Source organism: Chiloscyllium plagiosum, chromosome 1, assembly GCF_004010195.1.
Source record: "Chiloscyllium plagiosum isolate BGI_BamShark_2017 chromosome 1, ASM401019v2, whole genome shotgun sequence".
In the NCBI taxonomy this organism is placed as follows: Eukaryota; Metazoa; Chordata; class Chondrichthyes; order Orectolobiformes; family Hemiscylliidae; genus Chiloscyllium; species Chiloscyllium plagiosum.
In genome coordinates, this window is record NC_057710.1 from 66,865,888 (window position 1) to 66,890,595 (window position 24,708).

General features: G+C 41.1%; 1 protein-coding gene across 3 annotated transcripts in view; it reads right to left on the reverse strand.

The window, feature by feature from the left end:
* Positions 1-6,703: 6,703 nt before the first annotated feature.
* Positions 6,704-24,708, reverse strand: part of LOC122549100 (molybdopterin synthase catalytic subunit-like) — an 80,283-nt gene continuing 62,278 nt past the window's right edge. For 2 of the 3 annotated variants that reach the window (XM_043688346.1, XM_043688357.1), the window contains 3 exons: positions 20,567-20,720; positions 8,775-8,898; positions 7,408-7,846 (listed from right to left, as the gene is read on the reverse strand). In XM_043688346.1, coding sequence (XP_043544281.1) covers positions 7,721-7,846; positions 8,775-8,898; positions 20,567-20,720 — 404 coding nt within the window. In that variant the 3' untranslated portion in view covers positions 7,408-7,720. The other variant, XM_043688366.1, reaches the window with a different exon arrangement.

Sequence of the window (24,708 nt, forward strand, 5' to 3'; positions counted from 1 at the left end):
ATAGAATTATTTGAGTTTTCTTATATTAAGTTTTCAATTAATATTTATTGGGTTATTTTTGCCTCAACTTTACATTTGTGGTTTTCATCGTGAAATGAAAATCTAAATGATTTTCCCATTATGCATTAACTCCTTTTTATATAAGTTGCTGTAGCTCATGTGACTACCAGACTTTAATAAAAAAAGCAATACTGCACCTATGTGTTGACTTTTACTCGGAATGCTATTATCATTGTAGAACAGTATTGTGAACTTAATTTTCTTGGGTGTTGATTCCACAGGGGTTTTACACATCCATTACCCTTCTCCAGTTCTGTTCAGGGTATGAATAAACAAAGAGGGAGAGAGAGAAATGAACTCCAAGATTTCAGATGCTGCAGAGCAAGTTCATTTATTTTGACAGTAAGAATTTTAAAAAAAATTTTTTTAAAAGCCCTGATATCTCTAAACGTTAAGATTTAGAGAGAGTTGGCTGTACAAAGAATGTTAAAAGTGTGCAAAAACAGCAAACAATTAACAACATTGGCTTCGATTACAAGGCGATTGGAATAGGAGAATAAGCTGCAATTGCTCATAAGGCTTTGGTGAGACCATCTCTGGATGGCATGCAATTCTGAACTCCACATCTAAGGAAAAACATCTCAAATCAAATTCAAATGTGATGACAAAAAAATAAACGAGGATAAATTTAAAAAGGAAGACTCAGCTCTGAGCAAAGATTTGGAGAGAAAATTAAGGTATTACCCAAACATATTCAAACCAACATTTATTTAAGCCTACCCAATAACAAGCAGTCTTGTGGAAATAAGTCAATATCTCTGCAAAACATCCCAGGGCAGAACTTTCCCTCCCTGGATTGGCATGGCCAGGGCTGAGAAAGTTCAGAGTATGGCGAGAATGGAAAAATGAGAATCTTAACATGGAGAAAAATTTTCACAACTTTCCCCCTTAAGCATTTCAGGAGTGACTTCAGAATCTTACTATCACATGCAACTACCTTATTTTCATGCTATTAGCTGAACTTGCCTTATTTCCATGTCACCTCCAATTCTCTCCTTTCCTGAGCAACTCAGCAATGTACATTTCCAACTTGTAAACCAGAACGTGGAACTGGTGACTGCCGTTGGTCAACTGATCGGCCCCACTGTCATCAGTCTTCTTCACCCTTGGTCCATGCATGTCGGCATGAGTAAATTATCTGCCTGACCACATCAACCATCTGTGCGCACTGTACAATTCAGACCCTTTTCAGTTGTTTAAGAGCTCACTATGGAGCTCAGGAAAAATAGAACTTGCATGCCTCTGTAAGATTACTTTGTGCACAGGGACATATACACATCATATTCATTGAAACTGAATGCATCTTTTGGCTCCTAGCTTCATTTCTTAGCAAATAATCACTTTGTGCTTACTTGGCAACCTGCAATCTCTTACTTTGTTTTTTTTACGCAGGAGGGAAGGCAGGCAGCATGTTACAGTTGGGAGCATTGAACAGTCAAGTGGGAAGCCTTTAAAGTGAGATAGCTAGAGTTCAAGGTCTATATGTTCCTGTGAGAATGAAGGTCAAAGTTGACAGGAATAAGGAACACCTGATGACATGAGATATTGAGGTTTTGACGAGAATAAAGGAGGAGATATGGCTGAGGTACAGGCAGCTGGGATCAAGGGAATCCTTGTTGGTATACAGGGAATACAAGAGTTTATTGAAGAAGGAAATCAGGAGGGCGAAATGGGGGCATGAGATAGCCGTGGCTACGAAGATTAGGGTGAACCCAGAGGTACTTTCAGTATATTAAATGAAAATGAATAACTAGAGAGAGAGAGAGAATAGACCCCTCAAGGACTAAAGTAGACATGTATGGGCGAGGTTCTTAATGAATATTTCACCTCTGTGTTTAACGTGGAGAAAGATATGAAGACTTGGGAAGTTAGTGGTGATATCTTGAAGATGGTCCATATTATAGTAGAGGTGTTGGATGTATTAGAGTGCATGAAGATGGACAAATCTCCTGGTCCTGACCAGATATATCCAAGAACACTGCTAGAGGCTAGAGAAGAAATTGTGACTGATATATTTGGATCATCGTTAGCCACAGGTAAGAGCCTGGAAGACTCGAGGGTAGTGAATATTGTGCCCTTATTCAAAAGGGACTACAAAGAAAAACCTGGGAACTATTAACCAGTAAGCCTAACCTCTGTGCTAGGTAAGTTACTTGAGAAGGTTCTGAGAGATAAAATATATATGCATTTGGAAAGACAGGGTTTGATTAGGAGTAGTCAGCATGGCTTTGTGCATGGGAGATCATGCCTCACAAATTTGTGCAGTTGTTTGATGAAGTGACCAGGAAGATTGACAAGGGCAGGGTGGTAGACATAGTCAATATGGATTTCAGTAAGGCCTTTGGTAAGGTTCCACATGGTAGGCTGCTCTGTAAGGTTAGATCGCATGGAATCCAGGGGGAGCTGGCAAATTGGATACACAATTAGCTCGCTGGTAGGAAGCAGAAAATAATAGTGGAAGGATCCTTGTCAGACTGGAGGCCTATGAATAGTGGGGTGCCTCAGGGGTCGATACTGGGCCCATTACTGCGTGTTATCTATATTAATGACTCGGATGAGAATGTATGAGGTATATTAGTAAGTTTGCTCATGACACTAAAATAGGTGGTATTGTGGACAGTGAGGAAGGTTATCAGAAATTGCAGCAGGACCTTGATCAGCTGGAGAAGTGGGCCGAGACATGGCAAATGGGGTTTAATATTGGTAAGTGAGGTCTTGCATTTTGGAAAGTCAAATCAAGGTAGGGGTATCATGGTGAATGGTAGGGCCTTAAGGAGTGTAGTAGAACAGAGGGACCTAGGAGTTCAGGTTCATAGTTCTCTGAAAGTGGAGTCACAGGTAGACAGGACAGTGAAAAAGGCTTTTGGCACACTGGCCTTCATCAGTCAGGGCACTGAGCACAGAACTTGGGAAGTTATGTTGCAGGTATACAGGACGTTGGTGAGGCCGCACTTAGAGTATCCTGTTCAGTTTTGGTCACCTTACTATAGGAAGGATATCATTAAACTGCAAAGAGTCAATGATCTGAGTTAAAAGAAGAGGTTTGACAAGCTAGGACTTATTTCTTTAAAGCTTAGGAGATTGAGAGGAAATATTATCGAGGTGTATACAGGCATGGATAGGATCAATGCACTGAATCTTTTTCCCAGGGTTGGGGAATTGAGGACTAGAGGGCATCAGTACAAGGTTAGAGGGGAAAGAATACAAGGGAACCTTTTACACAGTGTGGTACGCATATGGAATGAGCTGCCAGCAGAAGTGGTTGAGATGGATACATTAACAACATTTAAAAAGGCATTTGGACAAATACTTGGATAGGAAAGGTTTAGCAGGATATGGGCCAAGTGCAGAGAAATGGGGTTAGGATGGTTGGACATTTTGGTCGTCATGGACCAGTTTGGACAAAAGGGGTTGTCTCCATGCTGTAGGACTCTGACTCTATAAAGTTACCAGGGTTTGAAAATTGCAGCAACAAGGAAGATTGGATAGGTTAAGGTGTTTTCCTCAGAACAGAGGAGATGGTGGTGGGTGGTGGTCACTTAATTGTGGTGTGCAAAATAGTAAGAGGCTTGGATAGAGTGAACAGGCAAGATCCCTTTCCCCAGTACAGAGGTCAATTACTAGGGGTCACAGATTTAAAGTGAGTGGTAAAGGATTAGAGGGGACAGGACGAAAAAGTTTTTTCATTGAAGGTGGTGGGTGTCTGGCTAGTTTGCTGGTTAAGATGTAAACCCTCAACCCCTTTAAAAGTAACCTGCATCTGAATTTGAAAGACTGTAACCTGCAAAGTTACAGACCACCTGCTGATAAATGGGTTAAGAATGGGTGGCTAATTTATTCAGCTGACACACAGACAATGGACCAAACGGCCTTTCTTTGTGGCGTCTCCAGCTTTTCTATGGTTCTAAATGTTTGAAAATTATTAATCCTCTGTTAGCAATTGCCTGGGAAGCTTAAAATTCTAAAAGAACGCAAAATAATGGAGAAATGTAGCAGGTCTGGCAACATCTGTCGAGATAGAAATAGAGTCACATCTCAAACCAATTATGACACTTCTTCATTAGCAGAAATTTCTGATAGGCTAATTACCTACTACCTGAGATCCTTCCTGAGCTCAGGGTGGAGACTTGGGCCAGAAACATGGGATTTAACTAGGCATGGACTGGTTGGATCGAAGGGTCTGTTTCCATGCTGTATGACTATATGACTTACCCAGAATAGGTAAATATTTGCTCCAAACACCTTGGTAACACAGTCGAGAGCGTAGTGCTGGAGAAGCACAGCAGGTCAGGCAGCATCCAAGGAGCAGGAGAATCAATGTTTCAGGCAAAAGCCCTTCATCAGGAATGAAGCTTGTGGGCTGGGGATGCTGAGAGATAAATGGGAGGAGGATGTGGCTGATGGGGTGAAGATAGCTGAGAATGCAGCTGAGATTACCTATTGTATTCCCAGATACCTTCCCCCCCCCAGCCACACCGTCCTCCCATTTATCTCTCAGCATCCCTAGCCCACAAGCCTCATTCCTGATGAAGGGCTTTTGCCAGAAATGTCGATTGCTACAAACAAACCCCACCACTAGGGATATATTTCCCTCCTCACCCCTATCAGCGTTCCAGAGAGACCATTCCTTCTGTGACTCCCTTGTCAGATCCACACCCCCTCACTAGCCCTCACCCCACTCCCAGCACCTTCCCCTGCCACCGCAGTAAGTGCAAAACCTACAACCACACCTTACCCCCTCACCTCCATCCAAGACCCCAAAGGATCCTTTCACATTTACCTGTACCTTTACAAAGGTCATCTATTGTATCCGTTGCACCCGAGATGGTCTCCTCCATATCGAGAAGACAGGACGCCTTTCTTGCAGATCATCTCAGAGAACATCTCTGGGACACCCGCACCCACCAACCCCACTGCCCCGTGGCTGAACACTTCAACTCCCCCGCCCACTCCAACAAGGACATGCCGGTCCTGGGGCTCCTCCATCACCAAACTTTAACCACCTGGAGGAAGAACATCTCATCTTCCAACTTGGGACCCTGCAACCACACGTATCAATGTGGATTTCTCCAGTTTCCTCATTTCCTCTTCCCACCATCTTATCCAGTCCCAAGCCTCCAAACTTGGCACCACCCTCTTGACCTGTCCATCTTTCCCATCTAACCGCTCACCCTCCTCTCTGACCTATCACTTTCTCCCCCACCTTCACCTACCTATTGCATTCCCAGCTACCTTCCTCCCAGCCCCACCTCCCTCCCATTTATCTCTCAGCCTCCCGCCCCACAAGGCTCATTCCTGATGAAGGGCTTTTGCACGAAATGTTGATTCTCCTTCTTCTGGGATGGTACCTTGTGGTGTAAAATTATGTCCCAATACATGTGTGAATCATAATGTAACACATGTATTGGGCCAAGCAGTGGAATGTGGTGTAAAATTCCAAGCAGTGGAATGTGGTGAAACGGTTAAAAATTATGTCCCAATACATGTGTGAATCTAACCGGAATGGAGGTGTTGCTTAGTCCCGTGTGAATCTTCTTATCTGTATGTAACCAGAATGGAATGTGTTTTTTAGCCTTGCTCTGCTGTTCACATGAATGTTTATATCTGGAAAAGAGTATATCAGCTGAAAAAGTCTCCAGTTCGGTGAGTCTGCTCCGGGGTTACGTTTAACCGCCGAGCGTGGGTTGTTGGCAACCGCTCTACGAGAACTGACGGCTCCCAGTTTTGGTAACATGTAGAGTGAGTATAAGCCAGACCCGTTCTGGCGACGCTGCGGGGAATAAAATGCCCATATTCTAGCAGACTCGCCTCTTGGTCGTTTGTTCTGTGTCAGACTACTCTCCTACGAACCTGACCTTGAGAATTTTTTAAAACATACCTGAACAGCTGTGCTTTTCCAGCATGACAATCTCGCCTCTGATCTCATGCATCAGCAGTCCTCACTTTCTCCTAGCTTGGTAACACAGTTGAGCGCTTGGGAACTGCATATGATCAATACAACCACTAGGGGTCACAATTCACCTATTCTGCAATAGAGTCTAAATATTGGGAAGGAGATGTTTCACATTTACAGTGAACTGTGTTTAATTCCTTCTAGTTCAAAACAGTTATGAAAGATCATTGAAAATAACTGAATTTGTGGCCAAATGGCTGTAGGTGAGTCTGGTTAATTTCTGTGAGGCTCTTGCCATTTTGAGGCCATTTGGGGCTGTTCTACCAATTAGGTAAGTCTGTGCTGAAATTCACCCTTACAACAATATTCATATTCTCTCCCCACAGCAATGACATATTCAACAAGAAGTAGGGGCCCACTGACATGTAAATGCCTTTATTGCAGCAAACCAGCCCCAATGAAGATGCACTGGAATTCTACCAAGTCTAGAGTGTTCTTTTCAAAAAGACATCCAACAAGTGGCCTGATTTTTTTTTGTTTAAATATAGAAATCATAAAATTTGTTTCAATGATTCTGAATTCAACTTTAGAACAATTTTCCTTCCCACATCTAATATTTTAGCTCTCAATGTACTTGTCAAATTGCTGCCATACAAAAAAAAGCAAACCAGTTAAAATCCAATATCGCTATGAAAACTCCAGTTGCACATGTTGTAAATCACAGAATAATTCATAATTACATCATAAATGTTCAATCTGGCAAAAATTTATTTTTCATACATAGGTTGCGGTCATTACATTAAAATTTAATTTTCATTACTCTGTGATGCAGAGCACTGCAAATCAATCATATGCTAAAAACATCTGACAAATAGTTTTCATGCTGGGTAAATTCCATTTTTAAACAATTTTTCTGTAATTTTTAATGGAGGAAAAAAGTATTATACTTTTAATTTATTTTTAGAACAAAATAGATTTACAAACTGAGTGAGCAAACAACAGCTTTTGCATGTTAAAATTAATAGAAAAGATTCCTTTGATTTGATCATGATTATCTTCAGAATTTAATTTTGACCAACATTATTGCATATGTTTGTTTAAAAATGTGCTTGAGCAGAAAGAAATTAAGTTACATTAATAAGGCATTTACTCAGCAGGTTTCAACAGATTGTAAAATTCATAACATGGAAAGATCATACATTTTTTAATATAAAAGTATAGCATTATGTAGAGTATGCTTGTCATATGTCATGTTTGTACATACAACTATAGTGCAAAGGCAAATCATCAATTTCAATTAATTCATTAATCACTTAACTTTGACTCAAAGTTTCAGCATTAGATCCTGTGATAAGTCTTCCTTCAGGAACTAATTATTTCTGTCCATTTTGTGCCCACAGACATTCTCTATTTTCCTTCCATGTATATTCTTCTGTGTCATAAATCTCCTAAAATTGTAAGTAAATATAACTTTTTTTAAAATTCAAATTATCCCATGCTTAACATATGCATTTCTAAATGGTTGTTTTATTATTGTGTTTCTGTGATGAAGGAATTAAAACCATGCATGAGTATGAGAGTGTTGTTTCTCCATTCTGTTGATTCACATTCTCACTGATACCACTGCTATCACTGAATAAAGAAATGTTAGTATCATAGATAGACTCCACCTCACAGACTGGTCTCACTTTATCAGCTATCTTTCTGAAGATGTAAAGGCAGAAGCTAGTAACCTCATATACCTTAAAGCACATCATGCCATTCAGTCTAATTTGTTAAGCGCGGTAATACAGGCCAGAGGAGCAGTGACGGATATAAAATAGCAATGGATGGTGGAGCTCTCCCTCCTGACTGCTGCACAATTGCACCATTCCAGTAATTACACGCTGATGACTTCACGAATGCCAGGAAATAGCCAGAGGTGTAAAGAGAAAGAAATTAAGTTACATTAATAAGGCATTTACTCAGCAGGTTTCAACAGATTGTAAAATTCATAACATGGAAAGATTTTAAATATAAATTTTTTAATATACACAGACTCAGCTGGATGGTCTTGGAAAATTGCAGAGCCAACACAAAGCCAGCAGCCTCTCGTTGACAAGAAGCTCCCAGCCATCTGGGCCACTCCCAGAAACTCTAGGCACAACAGTTACAGTGAGATGAAGCTCAAGATTATGTAATGTAACAAGAAATGCATTAGAAAAGTGAACCACAGAGAGGATGCACTGGAATCAGAGGCAAAGCAGTTTTGATTTAAAATTTGGCCAGATTTGATTTGCAGAAGTACAAATCTGTTTAGACTTGCACATCTCTGGGAAGTAACTACATAGTTGAGAGGACTGACATGAGTAGCAAACTAAGAAATTTGCTGTTCAATGAAAGGAGATGGAAATTTACTTTAGGAAAATGGAGGAAGAGCTTTCATGCAGAGGGTGAAAATAATAAATAATTGGATGTCATCTAAAGGAAAAGATTACAAAGTGTTACTGGAGTAGAATCCTCAATTTTTAATGATGTTTTGTAGTGTTTTATCTACATCTTCACATCCCAGCCCAATCCCAACCTTCAAGTCAGTTGGTGATTAAAATTTGAGAAACAACTGTGCACTGGATCAAGCCGTCCTTGTTTCTGTTGTTTGGACAATCAAATCTTGATAAGAGGTTAAATAAAAAGAGAATTTGGAAAATATTCTTCTGAAGTAGTATCAGGTGAGTGAAATGCATCTTTCAGTGTGCTGTATCAAGGGTTAGCCAATTTGCTGAAGTCAACATTGCACCACTGCCACAGGCAAAGTCTCATCCACAGATGTCAAAGTACATACCTTCTTCCATATTGGTACTGTTGCTTTCAAAGTTGCAATGCAATATTTCACTGCTTCAAGAGACTCACTTCGGTGTGGAGATGAGATGGCGATGATCACACTTGCTTCAGTTATATCAACTACTCTGCAGAATTGCAAAGTTAAAAATGGAATCAGAAACAATCTAAATGAAAAATATTTTGATTAACAAAGACAAATTTAAACCCAAAAATAGATATTCAAAAACACACCAGTTAACAAGTCACTGGTGTAATCTTCACATGAAAACACCGATTTCTTTGATCATGCTTCACTTTTCAGTGTAGTGTTGTGTTGTTTAGAACCAGAACATCTTGTCATTTTCACTGTCTCAATCAATTCCATACATTAGTCTAGCAAAACCATACCTGCTGGAAGGGCTGGTATCTGAGGTTCTTGGGAGTGAAGAATGGTGGGACAAAGTCATTTAATTCTGCAAAAGGTGAAACAACAGCTTCCTGCATGGGGCAGGTGAAAACTGAAATTTTGGAGTTAGCTTGTTGGGGATTAAAGGCAAATCAAGTTGCCCAACTGCAAGCAAAAGGAACTTATTTTTAATTTATTAGTATGTCCTACATATTCAAGAATCATTGGTTGCTAGACTAAATTATGCGTTTGTGATTAAGTCAGCAGCAAACAAGAAACATATGCCTTCAGATTCACAACAGAGTAAAAGAGCAGGTTGCAAGGTTGTCTTCCAGTTGGATTTGGAGAGAGTAGGCACTGCTTTTCCTGCAGGATCAGCAAAGAGGAGGCTGAGCTATCGCCTCGAGCTCAGGTAGACAATGTCCAGGGAGGTTAGGACATGGCCATTTGTAGGAAGGAGGGTAGTCTGAGGAGGTTGAGCATGGCTGTCCAAGGAAGACAGCTGTGTTGTAGTGGCTCCAAGTAGAACAGTATGGATAGAGGGAACAATAATCTTTAATAAAGGCAGCTCAAGAGGGAAGTTCGGTTAAGGGAGGGTTGAGGATGATTGTTGTCAGATCAACTGCTAGAAGGCAGTTCAATGTTGGCGGACGAATGTTGTAAGTTGACAGTTGATCAAATGAAGGTGGCCATTCTAAGGTCATGGAAGGCAGGGTTAGGTGACTGAGAGAGAGTTGAAGATGATAGCCTGTAGCTCCAGTCGGAGTGTGGGCAGGGGCGAGAGGTGGGCAAGTGTTGAGACAATTTCAATAGTTACAAGAACAAATAGCATTCTTTGTAATGAGGAACAATAAAGTGATCAAATGCTAAGTTTCCTACCTGGTTACAGAGCAAGGGATATCTTAAACTAGCTTAAAAGGCTGTCTGAAAGGAGTCATTGTGAAAGATTTTCAGATCAATAACACTGGGAGAGGTATTGCAGAAACCAAGAACTTCTAGATAAATTGAAGAACAAGACCTCAAAAGGTACAAGTTCTGTATTAGTACCTGTTCCATGTGCAAAGTGACATAGGAATAAGCAGATTACTAAGGTAAACAGGTAACTGAGTGAGTGATGTGGCTAAAAGGAATTCTATTTCAAGGGACAGTGGCATCGAGACTGGAATAAGATAGGACCTCACAGTTAGATTAAGCTCCACATGTTGGAACCAAGATTTGAGTGAAAAGGAAAAATCAGGTATTCACAAAGACTTTAAACACTGATAGGGGTCAGGCAAAAAGGTAGTAATAATGTAAAAGCAATGAATGGGAAGAAAGTAGAGAAAACAAAATAACAAGTTGCTTTTTACACAAATGGAAAGCTAAAACTGTAATTAAGCAAGAGGAGAAAAATAAGCAACATGCATGCAAAACACATGAACTCCAAAACAAAACAGATGACCCCTACAAGTTTTTCTGGAAAAAAGACTGAATTAATTGTAAATATAAATCAACTCAGAGTAACCATGGTTGAGACATAGCTACATGACGACTTGGACAAGGAACCAAATATACTGGGTTATATAGTCTACAGGAAAGATAAGGAAAATGGTGGGGGTTAGGACTCAACTTACTAATCAAATATGAAATCACTTCAATAGTGTGAGAGGATATGATTAAAGGAAAGCAGTGGAGATCTTGAGTCATTTTTTTTAAAACAGAAAAGGGTTTAATACTATACTGGAATCGTGAAGAGGCATTTGTTCGGAACTGTGAAACAGTTAATTGTATAAATGCAGAGATTAGACAAGCAGACTTGAATATTTCAGAAACAGAGTGACTGCCTTGAGAGCATCCATGTGTTTTCTGCAATACCAATGCCTTGAATCAACAGGGGAGCTGTTCTGAATATTAAAGTTAGTAATGATTCAGAAAGCAGATGTCTAACAGCATGTGAATATTTATCTAAAAGCAATTATAGTTTGAGGTTTGTAGAGTGTTTGAAAGGGAGAAATGTGAATCAGCTTCTCAGAGTCTAGGTAAAATTGATTTTGATGTATTGAGACAAAGACTGATTAGATTAGATTACTTACAGTGTGGAAACAGGCCCTCCGGCCCAACAAGTCCACACCGACCCGCCAAAGCGCACCCACCCAGACCCATTCCCCTACATTTACCGCTGTACCTAACACTACGTGCAATTTAGCATGGCCAATTCACCTAACCTGCACATTTTTGGACTGTGGGAGGAAACCGGAGCACCCGGAAGAAACCCACGCAGACACGGGGAGAATATGCAAACTCCACACAGTCAGTCGCCTGAGGCGGGAATTGAACCCGTGTCTCTGGCGCTGTGAGGCAACAGTGCTAACCACTGTGCCACCGTGCCGCCCACCGTGCTGCTCACAAAAAATGAGCTAAGTCTGTTATCATAGAATCCTTGCAGTGTGGAAGCAGCCAATCAGCCCATCCAGTCCTCAGCAACCCTCCAAACAGCATCACACACAGAAACAAGGAAAATGTGCAAACTCCACACAGACAGATGCCCGAGGCTGGAATCGAATCCAGGTCCCTGGTGCTGTGAGGCAGCAGTGCTAGCCACTGAGCCACCATGCTGCCCGCATTATGATGTAAATGAAGGCAGACGAGTGGAAGGAATTCAAATAAAAAAGTTTCATCAAACTTACTTATACTTCTTAAACTACTTACAAAAAGTCAGCCATAAAGTACTAAACAAGCAAGACAAAATGCATACAAAAATATAAAAACAAGCACAGATATTGGCAAATGCGAAAGATACAAAGAACAATGAGTCACAAAACAAAGGTATTGATTAGAGAAAGTGAGCCACGTGCAAACCGTCGTAGTGTGTCGATGGGAAATGGAGGGGTTAAATGACTTACATCTATTCCTACGTTCTTAAGATGACAGTGACAGGTGTCCTGATGGGCTGATTCAAAATGTTGGGAATGTTACAAAGATATGCTTGAAGTCATTGAAAGGCAAAACAAGACTGGTATAGTTGGTGCAGAGAACAATCTGACACATAGGTGATGATGGCATTGGCATTGTTTCCTGGGCCAGTAATCCACAGACCAAGGTACTGTTCTGGGAATCCAGTTTAGATCCCATCACTGCAAATGGTGGAATTTGAATTGATTAAAATCTGGAATTAAAAGTTATGACCATAAAACCATGGTCGATTGTGACAAAAATACATTTGGTTTGCTAATGTACGTAAGGGAAGGCAAATTGTTACCTGGTCTAATCTGGCCTAAATGTGACTCCAGTCTGACAGCAATGTGGTTGACTCATAACTGCCCATTGAAATGGTCAATCGAGCGACTCAATTGTATCAAACCACTAAAATGTTTCCAAAAAAAGGAAAAAAAAGACAGACGACCTGGCATCAACCCAGATACCTCAAACAACAATGGCAAACTCAGCCCTGCCAAGCCTTCAAAGCTCTCCCTCCCAAAATCTAAGGTTCGATATTCAAAATTGGAAAAGCTTTCTCCCAGACTAGTTGATCAACAGGCTGACAGTGTCATATTTTCAGAATCATATCTTACTCACAAAGTCCCATCAGCATCTCTGGTATATTCCAGCAGCACGGTAGGCCCATCAGATATGGTGGCATAGTGATACACGCCAGGAGTTACTCTCAGGAATCTCAATTATTGCTTCAAATCTCTTGGCATCAGGTCATACATAGGCAAGGAAACATCCTGCTGATTACCACATACCCCCTCCTCAGGTGATAAAGCAGTAATCCTCCCTGTTGAACATCATTGGAAGAATAAAAGGAGGGTGGCAAGGGCACAGAATGCACACTGAGGAGATTTCACCATCATTAATAATGGTTCAGCAGCACCACTACTGACCAAACTGGTCAAGTCCTAAAGGACATACTGGTCAAGTAGACCTGCCATAAGTGGTGAAGAAACCAAGAGGAAAATATATACTTGGCCTCATTCTCACCAATCTGCCAACCGCAGACTCTTCTGCCCTCCTATTTCAAGGACTGCAATTTCCCCTCTCACATGATCGACAATGCCCTCCATTGCATATCCTCCACTTCCCACACATCTGCCCTCAAACCCCACTCCTCCAACCACAACAAGGACAGAACCCCCTTAGTCCTCATGCTCCACCCCAAGAATCTCCAATACAGCGCATTATCCTCTGCCATTTTTGCCACCTAGAGTCAGACCCCTCCACCAAACACATTTCCCTCCTCACCCGCATCTGTGTTCCGCATAGACCATTCTCTCCGCGCCTCCCTCGTTAGGTCCACACCCCCCACCAACCCACCTGGCACCTCCCCCTCCGCCAACCAAGGTGTAAAACCTGCCCCATTACAACCCCCCCCACCCCCACTTACCTCCATTCAAAGCCCTAAAGGGTCATTGCAAATCCAGCAGAGATTTTCCTGCACATCCACCCACCTCATCTACACCATCTATTGCTCTCGATGTGGTCTCCTCTACATTGGGGAGACAGGACACCAACTCACGGAGCAGTTCAGGGAACATCTCTGGTCTGCATGCACCAAACAATCCCATCATCCTGTGACCAACCACTTCAACATCCCCTCAGTCCCCCAAGGACATGCAAATCCGCCGCCAAATCAAAGCCACCCGCCAACTGAAGGAAGAATGCCTCATCTTCCACCTCAGGACCCTACAACTACACGGCATAAACACTGACTTCACCAGTTTCCAAATCTCCCCTCCCCCCCACCTCAACCCAGATCCAACTGTCCAACTCGGCACCACCCTCTTGATCTGTCCATCCTCCTTCCCACATATCCGCTCTGCCCTGCCCACCAGCCTATCACAATTACCTCCCACCTGTATCCACCTCTCGCCACCCCACCCATCTTCCCCCTGATTGACTCAGTATGAGTGAGCACCACACAGTACTTATGGAAACGAAGTACTGCCTTCACATTGAGAATACCCTCTATCATGCTGTCTGATACTGTCACCATGCTAAACAGGATAGACTTCAAACAGATCTAGCAACTCAAGACTCTCATCCATCAGGTGCTGTAAGTTACCAACAGCATCAGAATTGTACTCCTGCACAAGCTGCAGCCTCGTGGCCCGGCATATTCCCAATTCTAAGACAACTGTCAAACCAGGATCAATCCTGGTTCAATGCAGAGGACAGGAGGTCATGACAAGAGCAGCATCAGGCATACCTAAAAATGAGGTGTCAACTTGAAACTACAACACATGCCAAACAGCAAAAGCACCAAGTCATCGAGCTAAGTGGCTCTACAACCATCAGATCAAACCCAAACTCTGCAGTTCTGATATATCCAGTATTGAATTGTGGTGGATAATTAAAAACTCACTGCAAGAGGAGGCTCCATAAATATTCCCATCCTCAAAGCAGGGAAGCCCAAAACATTAGTACAAAAGAGAAGACTGAAATTTTGCAACAATTTTCATGTAGAAAAGCTGAGCAGATGATCCATCTTGGCCTTCTCTGCAGATATCCCAGCATCACAGATCCCAGACTGCAGTAAATTAATTCACACTATGTGATATTGAAAAACAGCTGAAAGGACTGGATGTTGCAATGGCGATGGGCCTTGACAGCAGTCCAAGAAGAAATCTGAAGAAATACACTTAAGAACATACGGCTACCCTAGCCAAACAGTTCTAGTACAATAGCAAAACTGGTGTGTACTGAACAAGGTGGAAAATTGCCCAGGTATAAAGACAGCAGAATAAATCGAACCCAACCAATTATCATCCCATCAGTCCACTCCCAATCACCAATAAAGTGATGGAAGGTGTTATCAACAGTGTTATCAAGCAGCACTGGGTTAGCAATAACCTGCACACACACACACACACATTCAGTTTGGGTTCTATTAGGGCCATATAGATCTTGACTTCCTTGCAGTCTTGGTTGAAACATGGAAAAAGAGATGAATTGCAGAGATGAGGTCATAGAGGTGTATAGCATAGACACAGACCCGTTGGTCCAACTCCTCCACACTGACCAGATAACCCAACTCAATCTAGTCTCACCTGCCAGCACCAGGCCCATATCCCTACCTATTCATTTACCCGTCCAGATGCCTTTTAAATGTTGTAATTGCACCAGCCTCCACCACTTCCTCTGGTAGCTCATTCCATACACATACCACCCTCTGTGTGAAAAAGTTGCCCCTTAGGTCTCTTTTATATCTTTCACCTCTCACTGTAAACATCTACCCTCTAGTTCTGGACTCCCCCACTCCAGGGAAAAGTCTTTGTCTACTTATTCTATCCATGCTCTTCGTGATTTTGTAAACCTCTATAAGGTCACCCCTCAGCCTCCGATGCTCCAGGGATAAACAGCCCTCGCCTATTCAACCTCTCCCTATAGCTCAAATCCTCCAACCCTGGCAACATCCTTGTAAGTCTTTTCTGAACCCTTTCAAGTTTCACAACATCTTTCCGTTAGGAAGGAGACCAGAATTGCATGCAATATCCCAACAGTGGCCTAACCAATGTCCTGTACAGCCGCAACATGACCTCCCAGCTCCTGTACTCAGTACACTGATCAATAAAGGAAAGCCTATCAAATGCCTTCTTCACTATCCTATCTACCTGCGACTCCATTTTCAAGGAGCTATCACAGATATTGACACCTTGCAAAATGTCCATATTGCAGAGGAGGAAGTGCTGGATGTCTTGAAATGCATAAAAGGTGGATACATCCCCAGGACCTGATCAGGTGTACTCCAGAACTCTGTGGGAAGCTAGAGAAGTGATCGCTGGGCCTCTTGCTGATAGATTTGTATCATCGATAGTCACAGGTGAGGTGTTGGAAGACTGGAGGTCAGCTAACGTGGTGCCACTGTTTGAGTACAGTGGTAAGGACAAGCCACGGCACTATAGACCAGTGAGCCTGATGTCAGTGGTGGGCAAGTTGTTGGAGGGAATCTGGAGGGACAGGATGTACATGTATTTGGAAAGGCAAGGACTGATTAGGGATAGTCAACATGGCTTTGTACGTGGGAAATCATGTCTCACAAACTTGATTGAGTTTTTTGAAGTAACAAAGAGGATTGATGAGGGCAGAGCGGTAGATGTGATCTACATGGACTTCAGTAAGGCGTTCGACAAGGTTTTCCATGGGAGACTGGTGAGCAAGATTAGACCTCTCAGAATACAGGGAGAGCTAGCCATTTGGATACAGAACTAGCTTAAAGGTAGAAGACAGAGGGTGATGGTGGAGGATTGTTTTTCAGACTGGAGGCCTGTGACCAGTGGAGTGCCTCAAGGATCAGTGCTGGGTCCTCTATTGTCATTTATATAAATGATTTGGATGCGAGCAAAAGAGGTACAGTAAGTAAGTTTGCAGATGACACCAAAATTGGAGGTGTACTGGACAGAAAAGAGGGTTACCTCAGATTACAGCAGGATCTTGACCAGATGGGCCAATGGGCTGAGAAGTGGCAGATGGAGTTTAATTCAGATAAATGCGAAGTGCTGCATTTTGGGAAAGCAAAGCTTAGCAGGACTTATACACTTAATGGTAAGGTCCGAGGGAGTATTGCTGAACAAAGAGACCTTGGAGTGCAGGTTCATAGCTCCTTGAAAGTGGAGTCGCAGGTAGATAGGATAGTGAAGAAGGCGTTTAGTATGCTTTCCTTTATTGGTCAGAGTATTGAGTACAGGAGTTGGGAGGTCATGTTGCGGCTGTACAAGGGAGAGGTTGAACAGGCTGGGGCTGTTTTTCCCTGGAGCGTCGGAGGTTGAGGGGTGACCTTATACAGGTTTACAAAATCATGAGGAGCACGGATAGAATAAATAGACAAAGTCTTTTTCCTGGGGTTGGGGAGTCCAGAACTAGAGGGCAGATGCTTACGGTGAGAGGTGAAAGATATAAAAGAGACCTAAGGGGCAACTTTTTCACACAGAGGGTAGTACGTGTATGGAATGAGCTGCCAGAGGAAGTGGTGGAGGCTGGTACAATTGCAACATTTAAAAGGCATTTGGATGGGTATATGAATGGGAAGGGTTTGGAGGGATATGGGCCTGGTGCTGGCAGGTGAGACTTGATTGGATTGGGATATCTGGGCAGCATGAACGGGTTGGACCAAAGGGTTTGTTTCCATGCTGTACATCTCTATGACTCTATGCTTCCTTCTTTTTCTTAACGAAACCCTCAATTTCTTTCGTCATCCAGCATTCCCTATACCTACCAGCCTTTCCTTTCACCCTAACAGGAATATACTTTTTCTGGACTCTCGTTATCTCATTTCTGAAAGTTTCCCATTTTCCAGCCGTCCCTTTCAAAGTTCTTGCTTAATACCATCAAAATTGGCCTTTCTCCAATTTAGAACTTCAACTTTTAGATCTGGTCTATCCTTTTCCATCACTATTTTAAAACTAATAGAATCATGGTTGCTGGCCTCAAAGTGCTCCCCCACTGACACCTCAGTCACCTGTCCTGACTTCTTTCCTAAGAGTAGGTAAAGTTTTGCACCTTCTCTAATAGGTACATCCACATGCTGAATCAGAAAATTTTCTTGTACACACTTCAAAAATTCCTTTCCATCTAAACTATGGCAATGCCAGTGTATGCTTGGAAAGTTAAAATCCTGTACCATAACCACCCTATTAATCTTACAGGTAACTGAGATCTCCTCAAGTTTGTTTTTCAATTTCCCTCTGACTATTAGGGGGTTAATAACACAATCCCAATAAGGTGTTCATCCCTTTCTTATTTCTCAGTTCCACCCAAATAACTTCCCAGGGTGTATTTTCAGGAATATCCTCCTTCAGCACAGCTGTAATGCTATCCCTTATCAAAACCGCCACTTCCCCCTGCACTCTTGCCTCCCTTTCTCTCCTTCCTGTAGCACTTGTATCCTGGAACATTAAACTGCCAGTCCTGTCCATCTCTGAGCCATGTTTCTGTAATTGCTATGATATCCCAGTCCCATGTTCCTAACCATGCCCCGAGTTCATCCGCCTTCCCTGTTAGGCCCCTTGCATTGAAATAAATGCAGTTTAATTTATCAGTCCTAACTTGTCCCTGCCTGCCCTGACTGTTTGAATTGTCTTTGTTCTCACCTATACCAGTCTCAGATTGACCTCTTTTTTCACTATCTCCTTGGGCTCCTCCCCCCCACCTTACTAGTTTAAATTCTCCCGAGCAGTTCTAGTAAATTTCCCTGCCAGTATATTAGTCCCCTTCCTAATTTAGGTGCAATCCGTCCTTCTTGTACAGGTTATTTCTACCCCAAAAGAGATTTCAATGATCCAAAAATGTGAATCCTTCTCTCATACACCAGCTCCTCAGCCATGCATTCATCTGCTCTATCCTCCTATTCCTGCCCTCACTAGCTTGTAGCATCGGGAGTAATGTAGATATTACTACTCTCAAGGACATCCTTTTTAAATTCCTGCCTAAATCTCTGCAATCTCCCTTCAGAATCTCAACCTTTTTCCTTCCTATGTCGTTTGTTCCAATATGTACAATGGCCTCCTGCTGGACCCTCTCCCCCTTGAGAACATTCTGCACCCTCTCTGAGACATCCTTGATTTGGGCACCAGAGAAGTAACACACTATTCTGATTTTCGCTGCTGGCCACGTCTGTCTGTACCTCAGACTAGAGAGTCCCCTAAGACTATCGATCGCTTGGAACCAGACGTATCTCTCATTGCATTAGAGCCAGTCTCAATACCAGCAACTTGGCTGTTTGTGCTACATTCTCCTGAGAGTCCATCACCCCCTATATTTTCCAAAACGGTATGCTTGTTTGAAATGGGGATAGCCACAGAAGACTTTGCATTACCTGCCTACCTCTCTTACCTTTCCTGGAGTTAACCCATCTATGTGACTGTATCTGAGATGTTTCCCCCTTCCTGTAACTGCCATCCATCACTCCCCTTGCTTTTGTAAATTCCTCAGTGCCTCTAACTGCCTCTCCAACCGATCCATTCGATATGATAGGAGTCACAACCAATGGCATTTATTGTAGATACGAGCCTCAGTAACCCGTAAACTCTCCCTAAATTCCCACATCCGACAAGAAGAGCATATCACTCTACTAAGGGCCATTTTTGCTTCTTTCAATCTAGGGACCCAGAAAATAGCACTGTCTTATTCCTTGACAAAACACTGCTCCAGGTTAAATTAATACTTATGGTTTATATTTTAGGTTTAATCAAGAGACATAGCCCAATAAAACATATAATCAATAAAGAACCCACTCTACTCACTACTGCAGACTTATTTTAAAGCCATGCTTAAAACAGCCACTTATCTGTTTCTGTGCTGAGCCCTCTCCCAAACAGGCTCCTCCAAGATTAGTTGTGAATTTCACTGTTTTTTAATTTTCCCAGACGCACTCCGATGTCCAGTGATACATGAATTCAAACAGCAAAGGCAGTAACTGTGTAGGTTCTCTGCTCTGTCAGTTTCTTTCTCTCTCTCTCTCTCTCTTGCATTGACCTCACCATGTGCTTCCTTTGTCTGTTCTTCTCCCTTTTAAAAGTGCTGCGGTTTTGACATTTTTTTCTCCAAAGTTCCAAAACAATGCAACAGCACATAAACCAGTAATTGCTGCTCCTGGAATTCGAGGAAATCACTTCCAGCACCTAAAATACCTCAAAAAAGGAGCAGCTGTTACAGCCAGAAATGTTTCCCATCCTCCATCTTGGATTACGCAGAATCCTCGAGATAACAGTGCCTTTAGCATCAAGGCTGTATTTGAGTGAATGTGACATCAGGAAGCCCTAACAAAATTGAAGTCAATGGGAATCAAGGCGAAAATCTCTGCTGGATGCAGTCATACCTGGCACATAGGAAGTTACAATTGTTGGAAGTCAATCATCTCAGTTCCAGGCATCTTTATCAGAGTTTCTAATGTACTGCTGTCTTAGGTCCAACCATTTTCATTTGATTCATCAATGACCATCCCTCCATCATCAAGTCAAATTTAGACTGACAAGTGTTGCAACAGTTGTAGACTTGTCAACTTTATGGGCATTTAAATGGATTTTGAATAGGCATATGAACAAGAATGGAATAGTGTAGGTTAGATAGGCTTCAGAATGGTTTCACAGGGCGGCGCAACATTGAGGGCCAAAGGGCGCGTACTGCATTGTAATGTTCTATGTTCTGTGTGTCAAGTAATACACATGCCATAAGTGCCACACAATAATGATTTCCAACAAGATAGGGTTTGATCATTATCCCTTGACATTAATAGCATTAACAATTTGCTAATTGCAAAAGCAAATTAATTTTTTCCTATATCTGTATTATGTACTTTATACAGTATAGCACAGGAAAACACAAGTTAAAATTTGTTCTAACCAGTGATGTTTTTTCCTTTTATTGTTGCTTCCTCCCCCTCTCAATACCATATGAGATCCTGAACACAAAATATTCAAATATTAATAACTTACCCAAGTCTATGGTAGATACTGATGTGCTGAATCATTGGCCATTTATGCCTTATATCTCTGCAAATCTTCTTTATTTCAACTTCAGCCATTGAAATATAAGCTTCATATTCAAGTCGAACAACTTTCTTTCCTTCAAAGTTGTTCCTGGTTGTACCTACAAAAATGGGGAATGTATGCAAGATCTGTTAAAGGAGCATAGAAATCACTTCGTGAACAACTTGGAGCATCAAGGATCTTCAACAAATCTCTAAGTTCTAGCCTTGGACTTTCTTTTTATATGCTAGCTTTCAGTTTCATTACCATGTTGTTCAAAGTTAATTACATGCATGATTTATACCTGTAGTTTCCTCAACCCTATTCACACTAAAGTGCTACCAAAAGGACACAAGAACATAACTATTCAGCCCATCAAGTTTGCTCTGCCACTCGATGAGATCATGGCTAATCGGATAATCTTCAACTCCGCTTTCCTGCCTTTTCCTCTAACTCTTGATTCCCTTAACGATTAAAAAGCTGTCTTTCTCAGCCTTGAAAGAACTTAATTCCCCAGCCTCAACAGCTGTCTGTAGTTAACAATTCCACAAATTCACAAGCCTCAGAAGACATTCCTCCTCCTTGCAGCCTTAAATGTGCAATACCCCATAATCTGGGATTATGTTCTCTGATCCTGGACATTCTCAGAAGGGGAAACAACCTTTGCGCATCTACCCGAGCAAGTCCTCTAAGAATCTTGTACGTTTCACTAAGTTTGCCTCTCATTCTTTTATATTCCAATGAATACACGTCACATCTACTCAACCTCTCCTCGTAAAGGTGCCACAGGGAGTCAGTGTTGAGCCCGCAACTGTTCATGATTTATATAATGATTTGGAGGAGCAGACCAAATGTAACGTGTCCAAGTTTGCTGATGACACTAAATTGAGTGGGAAGACAAACTGTGCAGAGGATGTGAAGGGTTTGCACAGAGATTTAGATAGATTAAGTGAGTGGGCAAGGGTCTGGGAGATGGAGTACAACGTTGGAAAATGTGAGGTTATCCACTTTCGAAGTAAAAATGGTAGATTAGAGCATTATTTAAATGGTGAAAGATTCCAGCATGCGGTTGTTCAGGGGGTCTTAGGAGTGTTCGTACATAAATCACTAAAAGTTAATTTGCAGGTAATCACGAAGGCAAAGGGAATGTTGGCTTTCATTGCTAGAGGGATTGAATTTAAGAACAGGGAGGTTCTGCTACAATTATAAAAGATATTAGTGAGGCCGCATCTGGAGTATTGTGTGCAGTTCTGGTCTCCTTTCTTGATGAAGGATATACTGGCTTTGGAAGCGGTGCAGAGGAGGTTCGCCAGGTTGATTCCAGAGATGACAGTGTTGCCCTATAAGGAGGTTGAGCCCCTTGGGACTGTTCTCACTAGGATTTAGAAGAATGAGAGGGACCTTATAGAAACATATAAAATTATGAAAGTCATAGATAGGATAGAAGCAGGCAGTTTCCACTGATGGGTGAGACTAGGACTCGGGGATATGGCCTCAACATTACGGGGAGTAGATTTAGGACACAGATGAGGAGGAACTGCTTTTCCCAGAGAGTAGTGAATCTATGAAATCTCTACCCAAGGAAGCAGTACAGTCAGCTTCATTAAATATATTCAAGACACAGCTGGATGGGTTTTTGCATGGTAGGGGAATTAAGGGTTATGAGAACAATGCAGGTAGGAGGAGCTCAGATGATGGATAGATCAGCCATGATCTTAATGAATGGCAGAGCAGGCTCAACAGGTTAAATGGCCTACTCCTGCTTTTATTACTCTGAAACTATGAAAGACAGTCCCTTCATGCCTGGTATCAGCCTAGTGAACCTTGCCTGGACTGTCTCCATTCCCAGAATATCATTCCTTAGATTAAGGGATCCAAAACTAATGTCTCACTTACCTTCCCAGTGCATGCAAGCTGACATTTAAAAGTTGTTCAAAAAACAGAAATTGCTCCCAAAACACTAACTCTGCTCTTTGTCCACATATGCTGCCAGACTTACTGAGCTTTTCCAGCAATTTCATGATTTCGTTTCTAATTTCCAGCATCTGCAGTTCTTTTAGTTTTTGTTTAAAATTGGTTCATTTCCTTAAGCAGTGTCCACATATTTTAAAATGGCCATCTCCTTTCCCTTTGATTGAAGTACATTGCAATTGTTTGCTTTTCTTTAGCTTCTAATTAGTGACCTTTGTTTTTCTTTATACCCTTCACCATTCAAGTCCAAACTATCTTTCTCTGACAGATCACTTTTCTTTGCTCCTCACTATTTCTGCCTTGCCTACCTTCTCCCATGCTCTTCTAGAATGTAAAACTGTATTTCATCTTCATTCCCTATGTCCAAAGGCATGGAAGACAATTATCTTGATTGTATATTCACAGCATCTATTATTGATGCTATGGTGTATATTTAAAAACAATCACAACTCAAAATTCTTGTCACCAACATGGTTTAAAAGTTTTCCCCATTTCCTACAGAATAAGATTGCAAATTGCTGCTTTCATTTACATAATACTCAAATGCCTTGCTTTATTAACTATGCTTATGGCAGCAGTTCCTACATGTGAATAATTTTGTAACACCAGAATACAACCTTCCCAGCGAACTTGATTCCATACAACTCAAAATGGGGTACTCATTCTGACTTTCAGAGCAGTGCATTGTAAATTGCTTGCACACACCAGATTAAAATGATATGCTTATCAATTCTATTTGCAACACGTATATATTGTAATTTTAAACAATTACAAAGGGTATACACTATAGCTTTAATAATGATCTAATGCATGCAGTTAAATATCAAAACTTAATTTAAGTTAATAATATTAAAAATCACATTAATGCGAACTTAAATTTTTATTTTATCCTTAAAAATCAATTTCAATACAAGTGATCATATTTTACCTTATTCTGTGATATAAAAAAATCCATCTAAAATATCACAAGTCTTCTCATCATATACAAATGTGAAATTAAAAATAGCATTAATTAAATTTGCTTGACAACTATTTGTTGGGCATGTTAAGATAACCTGATTCAATTAGGTATGAGAGATAAAGGAAACAATAAATTTAACTTAAATAAAAACAAAACAAAAAACAAAACTGGAACTACTTAAAAGGTCAATTTGAAACATTATGTCAGCTTCTCTCTGCACAACTACTGCCTGACCTGTTGAGTATTTCCAATATCTTCAGTTTTTATTTCAGGTTTCTAACATCTGCAATATTTTACCTTTCTTTTAGAAGTTTCACTGGTCATCCAGCCCCTCTATTTAGATGAATATTATGCTATCAAAACCGTTTTTATTAAACATTGGCTAGATAACAACTATAAAAACATCTGTATTTTCCCTGAATTAAAATATTTGAAGCAGAATAATCATTTAAAGATAATGTTACATATCATTGAAGTGAGCTGATAAATATGGGGATTAAATTAAATACATCTTATTGCACAGATTATGTCCAGTCAGTTATAGAGATCACTGGTCATTAATATTAAACAAGGTTTGATGGGGTAACTGTTTACTGTCATCAGGACAAATTCTACAGAAAGCAATACCAAAATAATTCTAATTAGACCCTTTTTACCAGTAATGTTAGTTTAAAGTTCTATTCAGAAATTTGGGTCAAGGTTTAATCTCTTAATAAACTAAAGGCTCTTCATAAAATAAATGTAAAACTACTTTGACATGCAAAATTTTCAAGTGTTCAAATAAATTGTTGACTGTGATTATTAATTTGCATTTTCTGCGTAGACCATTGTAAAAGTCCAAATGCGACAAATAGAGGAAGAGAAGGGTGTCTACTGATCAACATTGTGACATTTAATTGGTTCTCGGGAAGAAACTCAATCTATTTGCAAGCACGTTATCCAATATTCATTATAAAATATTCATAAACAGTAACTGCTTGCAATGTAGTACAACAAACTATTCTGTAATGTGTTCCAGTGACAAGATTTTAAATGAATACCACTAGATTCAGACATTGGACATTACTTTCACATTGCAAAATAATTAAGGTAAGAACAATCATACTGTGCATTTTTAAAGAAAGCAATTTATGTATGTTATTATTTATGTGACAAGATAGATTTTTACTCAATTACA